Below are 19,995 nucleotides of genomic sequence, written 5' to 3' on the forward strand. Positions count from 1 at the left end.
GGCAAACTGATGTACTGGTAATGCTGGGATTTATTTTTCATATCATGTGAGTACTGCTAATCAGCTGCACTGTCCACCTGAACTTGAATAATTTCTTGTTTCCACGGCTGTCCTACTGAGTGCGCACACTTGGTGACGAGACCGGACCTCCTGCCCTCATGGTGATAATGCCCTTTTGTCTCCACAGCATGTGTTTTGTGAAGAATGCCTCTGCCTCTGGTTTGACAGGGAGAAGACCTGTCCTCTTTGTCGTTCTGTCACAGTAGAAACCCTGCGTTGCTGGAAAGATGGCACCACCTCTGCTCATTTCCAGGTGTATTAAAACCAATACATACCAACAAATGGAATAACGTGTGGAGAGAAGAAAAAGCTGGAAAATCTGATGATCCCATGCCCCTATTTAGTTGCCTGTGGATTTGTTGTCTTAGTCTTTCTTCCAGCTCTGTTTCTCCGGGAGCCAACAGAACAATAATTGTTACTAGCCAGAAACTTTATCCTCAAAGGCAAGAAAGATGTGTTTTACGTTATGGCAAACTCCATGGCTAAGCTACAGCCAAGATTTTTTCTTGAACTTACACAGTTATAAACTGCCTGGGATGTTTCCTTTTTTCCTGTGCTTTTAGTATAGATAAGTATTGTGTGTATACGGAAAGCGTACTGTGAATTGCATGTGTATAACCTGGTATACTGGAAGAAAGCTGTCTTCCTCTGCCTCAAACCACTGGTGACATTTTTCACATTAAATGGTCCTACCTTCCCTGAATCTGTAACTTCGTAGAATTACACTGTTGCTGTTATATTACCTTTGAGAAATCTTCCAAAACAGTGCTTCAGAACCTCAAGTCCAAAGTATATTTGGGGTTGGAGAAACATCATTTCCCAGCAGCCATGGTTTTGCAATTGATGCCACAAATTGCACGTGTTGTCATCTTAATGAAATCTCAAGGAACTTGGGAAGGACCATGCTAGTGAAGCTGGAAACGACACCTGCTTTTCTTGGGAATGTTTTTCCTCTTTAATTTTCATGATCAGACTTTCTGATTTCCTAGCACATGGGGAGAACAGTGGGAGGCAGGGAGAGCTTAAAGTCAAGTTTGATTTGTCTAGGTGAAAAGTTAAGGTCCTAACCAAGAGCATCTCACAAATTCAGGTATCTCTGCAATATGCTCCTCACTGCAGCCACTTGAGGCAAGACTTACTGGCTTTAAAAACCAGCGCCACTCAGCATCCAGAACCTGCCTCGGTCCAAAACCAGAAAAAATGTGCTCACACAGAACTGAGCCCATACAGCACTGCTGATACCAGAAGTGCTGGGGCATCAGGATACCGGGCCCCCTGGAGAGACTGGGTTTAGTGAGATTTACTAGCTTGAGGGCAGAATTATAATGAAGCAGCTGCATTGCTTCAGGAGCCAGCCTGGTTTACACACAAGCTGGATAATCCACCTGTGATGGCGGAGACTTGATTGTAACACCTCCGCTTCAGAAAAAGCTCTTTGAGGAGATACCTTGTATTGTTAACAGGAGAATTAAGGTACTTTATATTGCTGCAATTTCCATCTCTGCTGAGGGTGCTGCAGTGGCACTTGCATGCAAATAGTTGCTGTTTGTTCGCTGGAGCTTTCTCCTTCACTAAACAACCTCTGCTTTCTGCCGAACGCCCAGAGAAGGTGCCTCATTAGGCAACTGTGGCATCTTCCATGCTCATTACTATGGAAATGGCCGTAAGGTTACAATCCCACTTGAGTGGGTAATCAGGAAGAACTGTACCTGGGGGAAATGAGCCTATGTGTATGTACTGACTGCCGCCTTCCCCGCCTGCTGTGAAACTCCACAGGGAGAAGAATTAAAGCAAACAGGAGCTAATGGTAACAGGATTAAGGCTCAACATTTCTTTGGAAATAATAGTTCAGTACGGCTAGAGGAGAAGTGATGAGAGGCAGAGCCTGAGCGGGGAAGATAGTCCAAATCTGGCTTGGGAGATACAGGGAAGTAGAGGAGGAAAAGCTTTACTTTCCAAAACAAAGTGATTTGATTCTTGTCAAATGGATCCCATGAAAGTGGAGAACTAAGCCAAGGAATCCAGTGGCTATCTCCAATGGGAAAAGCCTTTTTGGGATGGGGGAAGAGAGTTCAGTAAGGAAGGAAGCAAGGTTTTCAGTGGGCATAAAAATGTTCTTATGTACGATAGTCTGGTATATTCACCAGGAAAAGGCAAAATTACTGATTCTGTGGGCAGGCAATTTATGAAAGGTTTCAGCATCAGTTTTCAGTGCAATGCCAATTAATTAAAGGGTTGGTGGTATCTGCTTTCAAAATGTTTGAAAAGCCACTTCTAATTCTGATTTTTTTTCTAAATGCTCCTGGAAAATGTATTTGGAGAAGTGTACGAAAAGGTCAATATGAGCCTAACACTACAGATAGTATTTGATACACTGTTTCAAAATTACTATTTTTTATTTGGTGATTAAGGAAGGCAGGCAATCAAAGGGAAAGTTCGGGGAATATTGTTTACATTCTTATAGTCCTTTTTTTTTTTTTCTTTATTGAATGTTCTTTACCAGTTGGCAGTGTCAGTTGTTATTCAAACAGATACCTCAGTGACAAAATGCAGCACCGCGATCCGTATGCGAGGCCTTTATTATGGGAAGAGCCTGTACCTGAGAGGCCATGGGTGCCTGAGACTTGGTGGGCCAGCCAGTGCTCCACTGCTCTGTTAGAATTAATTAGTGCTAAATAGAAAGTGAAATTTTATGCCGTGGATATTTATTCTACTGGAAGCATAACAAAGATCCTCTTAATTCCTGCAAGATAAAGAATTTACTACAGGCCACTATTATACAGCTGTTAAATTAAACCAACATCCTTCAGTCCCTGTTCTTCTGGCCTGGATGCTGTGGAAGAAACAGCTCTGTGCTGTTAGCAGTCTGTCAAACCCTCCCTCCTCAGGTAAGTTACGGTGATGGTTTTGTGAGGCAGGACGATTCTACCCTCTCCTAGAACATGACATTTGGACCAGAAAACATACAGGGGAAACTTCAGTTCTAATGACAATTTATGAGATGGGAAAACAGTTAGGGTTACGGAAGGAAATTATTGTCTCCAATTTCAGAGAGGAAATAAAAACTGTAGCCTTTTTTCGCCATTGAACAGTTGTTTTTCTTTTTTTTTTTTATTAAAGTCATTATAAATATGTACAAAGAGTCTCAGCATATGAAATTCCTTTTACAAAAAAGAGAAGCCACATCCAACCATAAACAGGAGCCTTCATGAACTCCTGTCAGCAGTGAGCATATGCTTTGCTCTTGCTTTGGTGAGGGTAGAAACTTGCACAGTGACTCTCCAAGAGTTTACATCCAAATGGTACTAAATCAGTAATGTGCAAGGAATTGTGTATTCACTGCATTTCATCTGTTTTATTCTGTTAGCAGTACATCTGGGAGCAGACTGGAAAATTTGCAAATGTCCTAAGGACTAAAGATAATGGGAAGATTTTTTCTTCTGATAAATTGTGGTCTTCAAATTGATTGGAAAGGTTATGCCGTGAATACCCATGAAAACTAAATCCCATTGCAGTTGGTTTTGCTCTCTACTTAGGTGGCATCTGTAACTAATAATGGATGTAACTAATAATGGCAGTTCAATACCCAGATGCTTTCAGTGAGTATTTGTCAAGCTCCAAAGTCACTTTCTGTAAATATTAAAAAACTTCTGAAATTCAAGTACTCAAGTATTAATGCAGAGTGAACACCGAAGAAGTCTGATCGGAGTTACATGAAAATTCACTCTTGTATTCAAATAAGTATTGTCAGAAAAAGATATTCACCTGTTTTATATTTTGTAGTTTTAAATTCCTGTTGCAGATGGGGAATGGAAATTCTGCAGCTTTGACTGGAACAGTCAGCTTTTTCCCACAACTGCTGAGGGCAGAACTGTTGTTTGGAAGACCTGAGCGTGGGAGCGTGTTTAGGGCGTACACTCACGGAGATTCTTGTTGTGCAGATGGTGCGTGATTCAAGCCAGTAGGACAGGCAGAGAGAAGAAGCACAGAGGTGTCTTACGCTGGGGACAGGGATATACACCTGTACTGTGAGCAGAGATTGCCTTTGGCACGAGAAGGGCTTGCCCGTTCAGACCAGGACAGAATCAGAAGACCAAGGCAGGAGCAGCATGCGAGGATTCCTCTCCTCCATTCAGACTAGCTGATATACTGGTGTTTTCCTAAGGCAGATCAAGTTCCATGTTACGTAGACTTCCCTAAGCTTTTGGATTTTGAATTAACATGGTTAGTGAGTGTCTCCTAACCTTCTGTACTGAGATGAAGAAGTTTAGCTCAGCATACAGCAAGCAGTGCCTTGCAAAGTGTTACACAAGAATGAGGCTTTGAAGCTTGGATTCAAAATCAAATTTGCTCTAAGCAAATTTGCCCTAAGAAAAGTGAAGATACTGTTCACCTGTTGTGGAGGTAGAATATAGCCAGATGGTTTTGACATGGACAAAAAATGTGGGTCCAGGATTTAATTTGGAACCACAGGTAGTCTGTTACGTATCTCAGACTTCTGTCAAGACCACAGACAGATGTTTTAAAACCATTTGTAGGAAAACTAAATATTAAGGTAGATGTACTACCCTGTGCTCATCATGAACCATTTTGTACATGGTAGTGCAGCTTTTCAGAAGGGAAAGATCTCCTTCAGTTTTGCTTCCCCATTCTCCATTGCCCCCCCGCTCCCAAATGAGATTCTCTTCTGCCTGCTCAACCTACAAGGACTACAGCAGGGCAAAGTGCCTGATTCCAAGGTGTACGTGGACATAGAAACTGCACCGGTTTAACCAAATCTGTTTGTAATCAATTTCATTAGAAGGTACTGTTTCTGCTTTTGCAGTGGATTTAAGACCCATATAATTTTAGCATGATATAGAAACAAAGCAAATTCACAAATCAGATTAAACTGATTTAACAAGTGTTTCTGATTTAAGTAAATTGCTTTAGTAATAGGCTTAGCTGAATTAGGGTAATTTCTGCATGCCTACATGCTCTAAAACAGAAGTATGATGGGTTTCTCATTCCTCATTGCTGACAACTCATTGATTTTGGTGATTTGCTCTATGTTTTTATTGGGTGATGCCTCTCCTGGGCACATGAAAGTGTATGACAGGAGGCCTGGTCCCATTCCATATTTTTTTTATCTACTGAAAATAATTCTAAGAGAGAAGAGGAAGGAATCTGGAATTAATGGGATAAATTCTGTCCTGGGTGTAACCCAGCGGTCTGCAAGCAGACAGCGGTGCCATCCTAGAATTAATGTGGCCAAAGGACTTATTTTAACAGGCAAGGGGAGAGAAGCTGATTAGTAGTCAACACTAGACTGCTTTTTTAACTTGAAATATGAAGTTCCAATATGTGATGGGAGCTATCTTGGTGGAGTGCTGCTTTAAAAATTAATAAAGACTTTCCTCACAGCCACATTATGCGGCGTTCTATATAGACTATGATCTCATAACCTCCTCCTCTGGCTTGCACACGCACCGTCTGCTGAAACCTAAGATGAGGTCTTTTTTTTTCATTTAGAGAGCACTCCCCAGTCTTCACGGAGGCGCAATTGCGAAGCTAATCAAAATCAATGACTTCTTGGCTGCTGGAAAAAAAAAAAAAAAAAAAACGAGGAGCAAGAGAGAGGAACTGTGCTGGTTTCCTACCCATTACTACGGTACAGAAACCCCCCACCATCTCACACAGCTGTTGCAATACAGTAAGAACAGCACTAGGGGAGTATACAGCATGCTTTCTTTTCCAATACAAACATCGACCAGGGTTAAATCAGATATTTTAAAAAGGATAAAAACACCCCTTGTCAAAAAACGGAGGCATTCAAGAATAGCAATTATACCAGAAAATGTAAGGCTTTGACAAATACATACCCTCTAGTAAGTAATTCAATTTATGTACAGTGAATGCTGGCTATAATGTGCTGGTAAGCTGTTTCTCTAGCAAAGCTTGCTTGACCCAGCAACTAATAGATGAAAGTCTCCAAAACTTAACCCTCGGTTCACACTAAACATCCAATTTAGAACTACCAAAGGGAAGCAAATCAGGATTGAAGCAGGATTTGGGGTACTGGACCTGCTCTTGTTTACACTTGGGAAGCACCATAGATTTGGTGGTTGTTTCACGAGAAAACAGGCAGCACGTGTCTTCTAACATTTTTGCTAATGTTGGGAACCACCCAGGAGGAGACTGCTCCCCTGGGAATTCTGGGGTTTAGGGTTTTTTTTACAGAAAAGCCTGTCCACAGTGAGGTAGGACTGAGGGAGATTAGCCAATCGCTTTGCTACTGAGGTTGATCACCGATTCAGGGGGCTTTCCCAAGGTGGAGACGCTATGGTAGGGACAGAACTTGCTTTCCTTTTCCTTTGCTGTGCTGTAATGTTTCAGGGGAATTGCCTCTTTGGGAAGAATGCTACAAGACAACTCAAGGCTGCAGACCCAAATAGCCAGTCTGGCAGGAGAACCAACGGCAGTGCAAACTGTACGCACAGAAGATGGAAGGGAAAATGGAATAATGCATATTCCGGGTGAGAAGTTTATTAAGCATTCAAAACTCAGGAGCTAATAATTGTTAAAGGTGAGGAATATGTGGGAGAGCCCTCTCTCTTGCACTGAGAAATGTAAGCCAGATCCTATGCCAGATGGGTTGTCACAAGGCTGCCTCTGTGTACGTGGGGTACACACACAGAGGGTGAGGGAAGATTGCGGAGGGGAGACCTCCTGTGGGCTGCGTGTCCTGTATAGCAAAGTGACACATCCAGTCTTCCTGATCAATTATTTTCTGTTCAAATTTGACTGGTGCAATACCATACACATGATTTCACTTCCTCATTTGAGTGATCTGCAGAAAGTTGTATTTTGAAGACTGTGCCCGATCCAGCAGTCACTAATCCAGCACTTGCATCACTGCTGAAATCAGCTGAGACTCCTCCTTTTGCGAGAGGAATTCTTACTTATTTCAGTAGGAGCCTGAGCCGGGAAGGAGTACAGGATGCCGAGTATTACTGAGCGTCAGGCCAAAAATGGCAGGAAAATGTTTTATCGGTCCCTGTGGTTCTGACACCATCCAAACTCTATCAATAGACAAACTACACTTAGCTACATGATCCCTCCCAACACTGCACATAATATAAAGTAGGGCAAGGTTATTCATTAGGAACAATTTGCTCTTTCAGCATAGCCCTTTCTGCTGTTTGTGAATTGACTTGGATCAATAATACCCAAGAATATGTGTGCAGGGGCCCAAAACACATCGGTGAATATTTGACAAAGGGAGAATTTAGCTTTTAGATTGCTTAGAAACATTTCTCCTGCAGTAGTGAAAAATGCAAGGTTTGACTGGGACATAGAGGCCACTCGGCTTGTTCCTTGACTGGGTGAGGGTTAGGAAGTATTTTTAAAAGACAAAGAGCCAAACTTCCTTTGGAAATTGGGTTCTTCACATTCCTTTATGCCTTTGAAAACTCCCCCCTGCCACGAGAGGGTCAATTTTCTGGTGCAAATATCTGAAGCTGGGAAAAATGTTTCTAAAAAAATGTGCATAATAATTACTGTAAATAGGATCTGGAAGGTATCCTAAATCTGACAGGTAGTTTTGGCTGCAAGAAAAAAAGTGCTCAGTACTAGACTGAAAAAAGCCCTTTGACTTCTAAGGACAAGTTCTCCTGTTATCCCCCAGTCTACTGATTAGTCTAGATATAGTTCTCTTCCCTGGTTCACAGGATTTGAGACTGCTTAAATCACCATCCAGGAGAATACCCAGCTCCGGAGCTGTAGGAGATTCTGCACTAGCAGACTTTGACAGGTACACTGCAGTGAAAAGAGCCGGTGTGTCTTTGCCACCTCAGTGAATGCTGCTTCCCAAGCTCCAAACCGTCAAAAGAAAAAGAACTGCCCCAAAGAAAATTAGTCTTATAAAGTTCTGGGCTAGATTATTTGTTTTGTCTTAGTTTATGCAGAGATTGAAAGAAAGAAAAAAATAGCACCTTCTCAACACGTATTATTTTTTGCTATCTTGTGTATAAATATTAATAACCAAAATAGATTTCTCCTTGTCCCATGTTTCAGAACATCCTCTTGCGGAAACTGTAGCACCACAGAGAGGCAGTTTAGCCCCAGACAAATATTAAATGTAGCACCAGAGAAACTAAAGTCATAAGAAAAGCTTGTCTCACCTGGTGCTATAGCGCTTAATATATACACACACAAACTGTCTGTTGTCCGAGCTGCTAAGCACCTGTTCCCCCACCGCCACGGCTAGGACATGCCCATTTTGCAGCAAGTTCCATCTCTCAAGATATTACTTAGCTCTGGATGTATAGATTATTTTTCTTCCTGCTGCATTGAAAGGAACGTTTATGTTGCCATAAACAAGGTGCAGTGGAGAAAATGCTAGCATTACAGCAAGGACATCACTAATCTTTTGACTCAGACTGCAGGAGCATGAATGCTCAGACCACCATCATCTACAAGGAATGTTGCTTACGTTCTCAACAAGGCATGCACGTTTTAACGTATGCATACAGGAGGGTTTACATTCTTCTATATATAAGCATGTATGTGTCTCTGTTTTGCTGCTGGGCTCTTGAACAGCTCCTTCCGTGCAAATCCTTCTTCACGTTGCCCAAAGCACTTCCAACATCTTCCACTTCTTTCTTTATCTCCACTCTTCACAGCTGCTGCTCAGGCTCTGGATTCCCTGTAGGAAAAGGGGAAACAATTTTCTCCAAGGGCACAGGGTTTTCTCCAGCCTAAGAAAGCAAAAGAATTGTGTTTGGTTTTAATTATATTGATGCATTGGTTACAATAAAAGCTTCTTCTAAATTTATGCTCGAACCCTCCTGCTAAATTTACTGACAAGAAGAGGTATATAATTTATGGGGAGGATGGTTTTGTGGTTCAACACAAGAGATTACGCCTTTATCCCTGTGCTACTGCAGGATTTCTGGTGAGCTCTCATTTTGCAAGGCTCGTTCTTTTGGGTGCTCCATCTTCATTTACATCACGTTAACAAAAATGTTAACTTTTAGGGAAGCCATTAATTTTGTTACAGGTAGGCAATGGGGTGCATTGAGTATCACAGGAGACTGGAAGAACTCACTCATTCCTGGTTCTGCCACTGATTAGATTTGTGGCCTTGGGCAAACCACTTCTTTCAGTTGCTGCTGTAAAATGAGGGCAGTAATAACTTATTTGCCTCACAGGTGGGCTGCAAGCCTTAATTAATAAAGCGCTCAGAGAAAGGCACCTATCTAAGTGCAAATTAGCAGGAGAGGTGCCCAAGGGGCATCTACTATGAAATTCCCATTTCCAGCATTTATACCTAGGTTTATTGATACCAGCATTTGCTGGGGTAGATCCCATCTTTCAGACTATGTTGTCTAGTTTGCAGGGACTGTGACAATGAGTGATCTTGTAAAAACCTCAGTGGAGAAATCTCTGCTGGCCTTCTGGATGAGGTGATTTCACCCGGGTGGGAGAAAGGAGGGGGGAGTAGCTGACTGTGCAACTGCATCAGCTATGAAGTCAGAGTGTAATTAGGGCTGGCAAACAGCTTTGGGGTAGAGTCTGATCGGCATTACTCCGATGTAAACCCAGAATCACTTCCCTTGCCCCTGTTTATGCCAGCGTGAAGGTTATCACGATTCAGTGGCGCTGCCTTTGAGATGAACTGAAACCTGCACTGTGAGGAAAGAGGGCAAATCCTGGTGCTGCGATGGACTCTGAGTAACCTAGAACGTCTCTGGTTCAGCCTCAAAATATTTAACCGTATCTGCTTTATCCCAGTTACTGTCAGCTGCTCAAGCTGCTGCTGTGCACAGGATGTGGCAATTACCACCTCTCCCTCCCTCAGTTTACAGTCTTGCTTTCTAGTTTTGAGGAATCTGAAGCAACAGTGAAAATAGCTTGAAGGACTAAAGCCAGAATGAATCATCTAGACTTGAAGCACATTTTCATTTGTCTTGCTGTGATCAAGGCTACCAGCTAGCCACACAGTTTCTGTGGCTTCTGTATCTGCACGCACACAGACTTTCACATACGTACCCGCTCTCTGGAAGTACTGGAGGTACTTTAAAAGGTTTTCTGCAGAGCTACTTAGCTTTTTTGGCAGAAGGTAAATAGGAAAGGTGTTCGCTACTTGAGAAAGCATGAACATGATAATACCGGCTACACAAAAACAGCCGACAGAGCACAGACCGTCAGTAAGTAGCCCAGAGGTTCGGCCTCCTGGCCAGCACGCACAGGAGACAGCCCTTCCTTCCTGCCGCCCCGCGCTCCCACCCAGACCTCCGGGGAATCTCAGCCTGCGCTTGCACGACTGCACGCTCAGGTCTAGGCCAATGCTGAGCACAGACGGACAGACAGCACCACGGCTTGCTGCAGACCTGGGAAATGTCACGAGGAGGAGATTGTGGGCATCTGCGTTTCTCACACAAGATGTCTTTATAGAGAGGTCTTTGTAATGAACCACATCGGCACTGCTGGGGTGGGAAAGCAGGGCACAACCTGAGCTGCGTGTAGGGTACTGAGAAACGGGGCTGGCGATACGGAGGAAGAGCCTGCGATGCAGTTGCTTACGCTCCAAGAGGTGAGGTATTTACTCAAGTTACACTGGAATAAAGACTTCAGGAGTTGATTAAAGGATTTCCTCCAAAGCACAAACATTTAATCTTTATTTATTATTTCTCCTGTAGTAGCACTTCTTCCAAATGCCAGCTGTGAACCCTTGTCCTACTGTGCCATCTATGGCCTGCAACAGATCACCCTCGGTGTCATTATATTTTACAAACTGTCTCTCTGTGTCACTTAACGTATAGAAAATCTTTAAAAACCTGTAAAAGTTGATAAATCCTAGAATGTCTTGAACTCTGAGTGATAAATCTGCTCTGGGGCAGGCAAAGAGCTCAGCACAATGTTTATGCATCTCACAAGCCCTATTCTAAGAGCTTAAATGGCTCTTAAGTTTTGCATCAGCCTCGTGCGGGCCTTCTGCATAAAGGTGAATTTCATGGAAAGAATAAAAGAGAACCCCAGAATCCTGGCCTTCAGCCCATCTTTCAATAAAACAATTTTGAATATCCTAGGCTGTGTTAAAGCCATTTCTGGGTGCATATTGGCTGCATTGCCAGTATCTGACTCATTAATGGAATATACTTTGAGCCAAATTCTGATCTCATTTACAGCACTGTAAATCCAGGGCAACCCAATTGACTTCAATGGAGTTACTCCAAATTTCCCACAATAGGCACTCAGCAAATAGATCAAAATATGGTACTTTCGGTCTGAAAAAGGCTGAGGAAAGTCAAACTACATCCCATTTGTAATACTGGGGTGGATAGTAAGTTGGAAAGAGTGCCAGCATATCCCCTCTGCAGAGCTGCTGAAAAATTGTTTATTTTGCATGTCGTTCGTATAATGTAGAAACTTCGGGGAGGGGATTGTCCACTACTATCAAAATTTTTCATTTACTTATTAAAAAAAAGGAATTATAGCTGGGTTCCTGTATGAAAAATGCGGAGTCTATTGAAACCATGGATTGAAGTGATAAAGAAAAAAATCACTTGCTTTGGAATTTTTCATGGGAACCAACATTCCCTTTGGTGACGTATCCCTCTCTTCCTGGTCATTTAGGGAGATGCAGATTTTGCTCAGAAAGTTGCTCTTATTCATTGCACCTATTGAGCAATGAGGTTGTGAGACGGCAAATCGTGTTGGCCGATATTTGCAAAACCATCTCAGCCAGCCTCGACACATCCCATTGCTTTTAATAGATACGGGCATCTCAACTTCTCAATTACTTTGAACTCTCCAGCCTTAAATCCTACAGTTTTATCACACGGCTTGCTGAGCTGGTGTTTAAAAAAAAAAAACCCAAACAAACGAAAGCTGCTCTCCTCTGGGACGCTGAGTAGGATGGGCATGAAATGACTCAGGCAGGGGGTCCCTAGTCTCATCGCAGCATTTCTTTGACTAATCTTTATTCAGAGACAGGACACAAAGCCATGCTTGGGTAGCACCTGCATAAAGCCATACGAGAATCTGAGCTCATGTCCCCTACAGCAGTTGGCAAAAGGAGTTCTGCTCACAGCTAACGTGTCAGCATGTAACTTCTTGACTTAAATGACACAGGCAATTCAGCTGGCATACCTTCCACTCCTAACAAACAAAATAACAGTTATTGATATATTTATAGAAAAAAAAATATTCAAGGCCTTGGATTGCTAAGGGAGAGCATGAGGCAGGGACAAAACGAGGCGCGCTCACTTCCTTCCTCATGCAGCAGCAGGTTAATGAGAAAACAAGGGCTGGGCAAGAGCCCTGTCAAATTCCCAAGCAGCCTGCATCCATGTACACTCACACTTCATTAGCATCTCTGTGGGAGGCGGAAGGGTAACTTGGAAGACCAAAAAACAATTAGGAGGGGATTCAAGAGGTAAGGCAAAAGAAGAGTTTAACTACTAGGGAAGAACTCGGAAGAATGGTGTTCCCGGGAGATCTTAGCACAGGAAGATCAAGGAACCTGGAGTCCTGCGTTCAGCTCTGGGGCCCCCAACTTAAGAAGGACATGGACCTGTTGGAGCAGGCCCAGATGAGGACCACGAAGATGATCAGGGGGCTGGAGCACCTCTCCTATGAAGACAGGCTGAAAGAGTTGCGGTTGTACAGCCTGGAGAAGAGAAGGCTCCAGGGAGACCCTATAGCAGCCTTCCAGCACCTAAAGGGGACCTACAGGAAAGATGGGGAGGGACTTTTTACAAGGGCATGTAGTGACAGGACAAGGGGTGATGGCTTTAAACTGAAAGAGAGTAGATTTAGATTAGATGTAAGGAAGTTCTTCCCTGTGAGGGTGGTGAGGCACTGGCACAGGTTGTCCGGAGAGGTTGTGGCTGCCCCATCCCTGGAAGTGTTCAAGGCCAGGTTGGATGGGGCTTTGAGCAACCTGGTCTGGTGGAAGGTGTCCCTGCCCATGGCAGGGGGGTTGGAACTAGATGATCTTTAGGGTCCTTTCCAACCCAAACCATCCTATGATTCTACAAACCCAGACAGAGTAAAGAAATATGTTGGGGCTCCAATCTTTCCGCAAAGAAGCAGCCTGCTTGGCCACAGCCCACCTGCGGAAAGAGGCATTTCTGGACTGCTGTTCATTTTTGAAAACTCTGCTGCTTGTTTATCATTAAAGTTAATGTTGAAGGTTTTCCTGTTGCAATTTAACTGTGAGGTTGAGGCAAGGGTGGCAGGGACCTTTGGCATTTTTGAGTAGGATGCTTGCCACTAGGAAGGGCAGGCTCCTTCTTCCTTAGTTATCCAGGAGGACAAACAACAGCGCTTGCCTCTTTGTGTCAGGGATGCATACAGGGTGCAACACGCTGAATGTTTGTCCTTGCGCAAAACTGCAGCTCACTGCTGAGCCAGTCGGCTTAGTCCTGTGCTAGCTGTACTGCCTCTGGTCCTTAATTTTCTTTGCACTCCTGCACAGCTCAGTGTGACATCTCCAGAAATCTTACCAACCCAATTTTAATACAGATAATTAACTGCACTGAGACTTTGGACAGAGTGGCTCTGCATGAACCTCGCAGCAAACAGTGGGGGGAATTACTGGCAACACAGTGGGCACAGAACCAGGCTGGTGAAGCTGGCAGGGACAAGTAGGGTTTGATTTTAATACACTGCCACTTCTGAACTAATAGAGCGAAATACAAGTGACATTGTATGCCAAACTGGCACATGACAACTATACTTCAAGCCCTGGCTGGATATTTCAAGGTGATGTCAGATTATAGATTATAAAACTGCCATGTGCAAAGCATTCATCCCCAAATCTCAGGCATGGCCCACAGATACAAGTTGGTCACATGCAGCAGCCCTAACCCTGCTTTCACTGGCATCATCTAGGGGCTGGGAGAGCAGAAGTTCCCTGGTACACAGAATTATTCCCTGAGCTGCACTGTTGTGTAAAGCCACAAGGACCTGAGGGAACACCTACCAGCCTTCTTCCTCAGAAACAGTACGTACTCTCCTGGCAGCCAATGCAAAAGGCTATTACCACTTGAAAAAGCAGGAGGGGAACTCAAGTAGTAAGCCAAGCTGAAACTGGCCTTTTCCTCTAACTTCTCTATTCCTTCTGCAACCACCAGTTCACAAGACAAATGCTGACTTTGCAGCACATTTATTAAGTGTACAAGTTACTCTCCTCTTATGAGCCGTTCCATGAAATCCCAAGATCACAAGTGCTCAGAGCCTGGACTTCCCATCTTGTTGCAGAACAGTGTTATTATCACTGCAGAGCGTCTCTGAGGATGGCAGAAAAATACACATTTTGTTCAGAAATACTCGGCTGAGTTAATAAAACAATGCTGTCTTACCACATCTTTAAGTCTAACTCAGCTCACTGCACTATCACTTGAGCTGTGAGACACTGCAGATAACCAGATACCTCCACTGGCGTGAGCAAATTACTATTCAGGATGAATAGAAAAGATGTTTAATGGCAAAAATAACACAGAAACTGAAGTGTAGGTGATATATTTAATTATTTGGGGGTTGCATTGTATTTTCATCTGCAGCTTGGTCACTTGTGCCTTAGAAGCTTGCCAGGAGCCACACAGGTCAGTCCGCTGCGCATAGGGACAACCAGGAGACTGTTATAGCTTGTTATTCTCCCACATCTGGCCTCTTTATCCCTGAAACTGCTTCACATCACACACAAGGATCTTCTTTTCAGAGACTTACATTTGTATTTGTGTCCATGAAGCCCCAGAGCATTTGGAGGCAGCTCAGCACGTCCTGTCTGCGGCAGCCTTTGAAGCTGTGAGGAAGGACTGTGCATGCTGAAGGAGCTCGCCTCGGTTGTGTTGAGGATAATGCTTTGCTTTTCTATAGTGTCTTTATCAAAGCAATTTATAAGCAACTGGTTATTGTTGGGCCTGAAGTGCATAAAGCCAGATGAAGGTGAGGGCTCCACAGAGTCAACAGCAGAAGAGACCGGGGAAAAAAAATACTATCTGCCTAACCAAAGCTATGCAAACCTTCACAAAAACTAAAAATCCAAACAGCTTTGGCCTCGTGGGATTTCCAGGAAGTCTGGGCTGAGTGTGTGCACGGATCCACAGGGCCAGCGAACCGGCTCGCTCTGCCAGCCCTTCTCACCTGCCACCTTCTCTACACGGGATGAAGTCCCAGACTGGGCAGGGAGGAAATTCCCCGGCTTGTTAGAAAGAAAAGGACACTTGGGACACTAGATGAGGGAGATCACTGCTGTTCCCCCTTGGATTTCGACTTTTTTTGAGCTCAGAGAGGCAAGAAAGTCAGACGGGTGGGTTTGCTTCCAAACACTAGAATCAAACTTGCCACAAAGTGAGAGGAAAGGAAAGAAGATCTCTAAGCTCTGCTCCTGACCGCAGTCCCAGGTCTCTAACCGCTGCCCTGCACCACTGACACTACCTCTCCAAGGGCTTTGCTGGGCACAGCTCTGCAGACACCATCCTGGAAACTCATACCTCTGAGCTGACGGTTTTATAGAAATTAAGGCTTTGATTCACCAGAAAAAAACCCAGTTTTGTTCTGGTTTTGTTTTCAAAGAAAGCTTTCCAAAGGTAACCAGCTGAACCTCCCCACAGACACAGCAGTTGTGGCTCAGACAGACAGATGACAACAATGCCCCCCCCATACAGCAGTGCACACGCACACACACACACGCAGTGCAAACACACATGCCTGCTGGAAAACCTTGTTTTTAAACTCTCTCGATAACCATACTTTTTCCCCACACTATACATATGTATTTAATGGTATTTCATGCACCTAAAAAGCATGCAAGACATTTTGCAACGTAAGACCTGATTCCTGACAGCCAAGGTCTGGCCCAAGAGTTGCAAACAGCCCAGTTAGGCTGAAATTGTACAAAGTCAGCCCAGTATTGGTGGCATTTTTCAACTGATTTTAAGCTCTCGTCTAAACCCTATCCGAGCTGGTGGGAGATGAGCGCATGCTGAAAGTTAGACATGCACTTAGCCCTGAACATGGATAGACATCGGGGGACATTCATAGATACAATTTAAAGCACCCCAAATAGAAGCCCTTGCTCCTCATGTCTGTGGGGAGAAATCCATGTCCCAAAGAGCACTTCAGAGCACCCAAAATCCCCAAGGTGACCCCACGTATGCTCAGTATCCCTGCGTGCTCCCAGGGCTGAGGGCGCAGAGGTACCCCCACCAGCCCAGGAGGTGTCACCAGGACGACAATGAGGGTTACAGGACCAGGTGCGTCCCATTTCCCTGCTGCTCGTTTGCTCGGTGGCTCTGGAGCGCAGTGGGGGCTCTAGGAACCAGCAGTAACTGTGCTTGGATGCTTTTCCCTGGCTGCTGGCTTGGGACCCCCCCTGGAGAAAGCCTCTGGCACTGGGCAAGCTATTATCCAAAACACAGAGCCAGGGACAGCCGGCCAAAGTCCCAGGCTGCCCCGCTGGACGGTCCTGTGGGGACATCCCACCACACAGGGACCTTAGCGATGGGTGCCCTGCAGCACCCGTGGGTCTAAAGCCCACCGGGGGATGGCAGGACACAGGGGAAGTTCCTCCACTCACGAGAAGGTTGGAGGCTTGGCCGGCACGGGTGTGCGGGGCAAGCATCCCCCATCTCCCAGGGCCGGCAGTCAGGGTGACGTGGGGTCTGCTCCGATCCCCCTGAGCTGCCCTGCCCTGCTGCGCTGCTGCCGCCGGCCCACCGGGGCCACGGGCTCACCCAGTGCGGGTACGGAGCTGAAACTGCCCCATGAGAGCACGGATGACCCGGGAGGAGGGGAGGCACGGGGCTGGAAGCCGTGAAAGTTTGGGGAAGGGCAAAGGGGGTGTTTGGGGAGTCCTGGGAAAGGGGAAGTTGGAGAGGAGAGGGAGAGGGAGAGGGAGAGGGAGAGGGAGAGGGAGAGGGAGAAGGAGAGGGAGAGGACAGGTCGGTGCGATCCGGCAGCGCCGGTACCGGGCAGCCCGGGGCCCCGTGCGCCGCCGCAGCCGCCATCAGCCGCCGCAGCCCGGCGAGTACCGCGGACAGCGCGCTCCTCCGGGCCGAGCCCCCGCCGCCGGAGCCTGCCCGGACCGAGCCGGACCCCCGGGCCGGATCCCGCCGCGCCGGGCCGCGGCGCACCGTGCGGCACCCACCCCTGCCCCGTCCCGTCCCGTCCCGGACCGACCCGTGCCGAGCCCCGGCGGCCGCCCAGCCCTTCGTCCCCGTCGTCCCCCCCCCGCGGCGCGGTGCCGACCTGTTGCGCGTCCCGCCTGCTCCCCGCTCCGGCCAGCGCCCCTCTCGCCTAGAGGCTCCTCCTGCGGATCAGCCAGGCCAGCGCGGCCGCGGGCGTGAGGGCGCACAGCAGGCACACCACGGCGGCCAGGCGGCGGCCGGCCGAGGGGCCGCGGCCCCGCGCCTTTCGCCGCGCCGCCCGCTGCTCCAGCTCATCGCCCAGGCGGCGCAGGCGGGCGGCGACCAGGCGGGCGGCGGCCGAGGGCCGGGCGGCGCGGCCGGGGCTGCAGGGGCAGGGAGCGGGGGGGGCCGCCGTGCAGCGCGCAGGGGCACATGGCTGCGCCCGCCGCTCGCCGCCGAGTGCCGCGGCGTGTGCGGGAGGGAGGGAGGGAGGGAGGGGAGGGCCGGGGCCGGGGCCGGGGCGGCGGCAGCAGCGGCGGCGGCGGCGGCGGCGGCGGCGGCGGGCGGGGGACGGGGGGGGGGTTACATCATCCCCCGCGGGGCGGCGCTCGGCCGCGGGGAGCGGGGAGGCGGTGCGGGGCTGGGGGGGGGGGAGCGTGGGGATGGGGGGAATGGAGGGGAGAGTGTGTGTGTGTGTGTGTGGTGGGTCACTGTGTTGTCCGGGGGGGTGCGGGACTGAGGGGGCAGCGTGGGGATGGAGGGACAGTGTGGGGATGGAGGGGACAGTGTGGGGATGGAGGGGCAGTGTGGGGATGGAGGGGCAGTGTGGGGATGGAAGGGATAGTGTGGGGATGGAAGGGATAGTGTGGGGATGGAAGGGACAGTGTGGGGATGGAGGAACAGTGTGGGGATGGAAGGGATAGTGTGGGGATGGAGGGACAGTGTGGGGATGGAAGGGATAGTGTGGGGATGGAGGGACAGTGTGGGGATGGAAGGGATAGTGTGGGGATGGAGGGACAGTGTGGGGATGGAAGGGATAGTGTGGGGATGGAGGGACAGTGTGGGGATGGAAGGGACAGTGTGGGGATGGAGGGGCAGTGTGGGGATGGAGGGGACAGCATGGGGATGGAGGGACAGTGTGGGGATGGAAGGGACAGTGTGGGGATGGAGGGGCAGCGTGGGGATGGAGGAGCAGTGTGGGGATGGAGGGACAGTGTGGGGATGGAAGGGACAGCGTGGGGATGGAGGGACAGCGTGGGGATGGAAGGGACAGTGTGGGGATGGAAATGACAGCGTGGGGATGGAGGGGACAGCGTGGGGATGGAGGGACAGTGTGGGAAAGAAGGGACAGCATGGGGATGGAGGGGACAGCGTGGGGATGGAGGGGACAGCGTGGGGATGGAGGGACAGTGTGGGGATAGAAGGGATAGTGTGGGGATGGAGGGGGCAGCGTGGGGATGGAAGGGACAGCGTGGGGATGGAGGGGACAGCGTGGGGATGGAGGGACAGTGTGGGGATAGAAGGGACAGCGTGGGGATGAAGGGGCAGCGTGGGGATGGAAGGGACAGTGTGGGGATGGAGGGACAGTGTGGGGATGGAGGGGACAGCGTGGGGATGGAGGGGACAGCGTGGGGATGGAGCGGGCAGTGTAGAGATGGAAGGACAGCATGGGGATGGAGGGGGGGCGGTGACAGGATTACATAGAGCTGGAGGGGATTTCATCACCCTGAGCATTACTGATTCTGATCGCATTTCAGGTGGCCACAGGAGTGCACAGCAACCTCACCAGCCCCCAGGCACTGACCCAGGGGGATGTGGAGCCCCGCCAGCCATCAGAGCACAGAAGCAGGGCTGAGACCCCCCCCAGTAGGACTCCCCATCACACATCAGCCCTGGAGATGGCAGCAGGGGCTCCCTGTGGGGCAGGAATCACCCCAAATTGGCCTGTTTCCCTTCTGCCTGGCAGGGAGGCTGCTGCAACCCCCTTGGCAGATCACCCTGGTATTGCAAAGGGGTCTAAGGAGACCCTCCTGGGGCTTGCCTTCTTCCCAAACCACCTTACCCTCCCTGGAGCAGCCCCACGACCTGCTACAGGGGCAGATCCTGCTCTGCAGCCCCTCTGTTTGCAGGGCTCAGCGCAGTCAGCATATACACACCGGGGAGATCCTCCTCCAAGTCCAAAGGATTGTTTTGTAGGGAAAACAAATCTTTTGTGGGGTTTCCACACACACGAGTTCCTCCCCACAATGAGGTAGTTCAGGTTTTTCCTGCAATCCAAAACGCCTGTTTGTGTTCATTAAGTTGGGTTTTGTAACCTGCACGGGCAGGAACACTCTGCGAAGCAGAAAAAGCAGCAAGGGGCCGCTGAGGATGCCGAACGGCAGCAGCTGGAGGCGGACGCGAGGGTGGAGGTACATTGGCATGTGCCACTGCTGAGAGCAAGGACCGCGCATTTTAGCGTGTCCACCGTCGCCCAGCGACAACCAGCTGTTTGACTGACACGGACAAGTATCGCTTACCTGTTTTATTCCCCCAAGCGCTCCACAGAAGTTGTGCTGAAGACTCGAATACTCGCGGCCTTTCCACTCCTCCGGGCAGCTGGACCGGCCGAAGCAATAGTAGCCGTGTTTCAGCGGTTGGGTTTAGCCGTTGTTTGAGACGCAGCCTTTCAGCCACAAGGTGGGTTGCTACCGGAGAGGTGCGGAGCAAACGTCGTCTCCTCCCCAAAGCGCCACGGAAGTGGCAGCTCTCGGGCTTGCGGCGGCTGCAGAAGGAGGCGGGCGTGATTCGGGGCGCGCCGAGCAGCGCGGCGCAT

General features: G+C 48.2%; 2 protein-coding genes across 10 annotated transcripts in view; one reads left to right on the forward strand and one right to left on the reverse strand.

Moving 5' to 3' along the window:
* Positions 1 to 763, forward strand: part of RNFT2 (ring finger protein, transmembrane 2) — a 31,854-nt gene extending 31,091 nt beyond the window's left edge. For all 9 annotated transcript variants that reach the window (XM_052795756.1, XM_052795757.1, XM_052795762.1 and 6 more), the window contains one exon: positions 188 to 763. In XM_052795756.1, coding sequence (XP_052651716.1) covers positions 188 to 322 — 135 coding nt within the window. In that variant the 3' untranslated portion in view covers positions 323 to 763. The remainder of the gene's footprint in view (positions 1 to 187) is intronic.
* A 7,915-nt stretch (positions 764 to 8,678) lies between these two features.
* Positions 8,679 to 17,614, reverse strand: HRK (harakiri, BCL2 interacting protein). The gene is given in 3 exon segments (XM_052795770.1): positions 8,679 to 8,798; positions 17,302 to 17,587; positions 17,589 to 17,614. Coding segments are annotated over 2 exon segments (264 nt in total). The 3' UTR covers positions 8,679 to 8,798; positions 17,302 to 17,349.
* Positions 17,615 to 19,995: the final 2,381 nt, after the last annotated feature.

Source organism: Harpia harpyja, chromosome 9 (genome assembly GCF_026419915.1).
Source record: "Harpia harpyja isolate bHarHar1 chromosome 9, bHarHar1 primary haplotype, whole genome shotgun sequence".
NCBI classification, from domain to species: Eukaryota; Metazoa; Chordata; class Aves; order Accipitriformes; family Accipitridae; genus Harpia; species Harpia harpyja.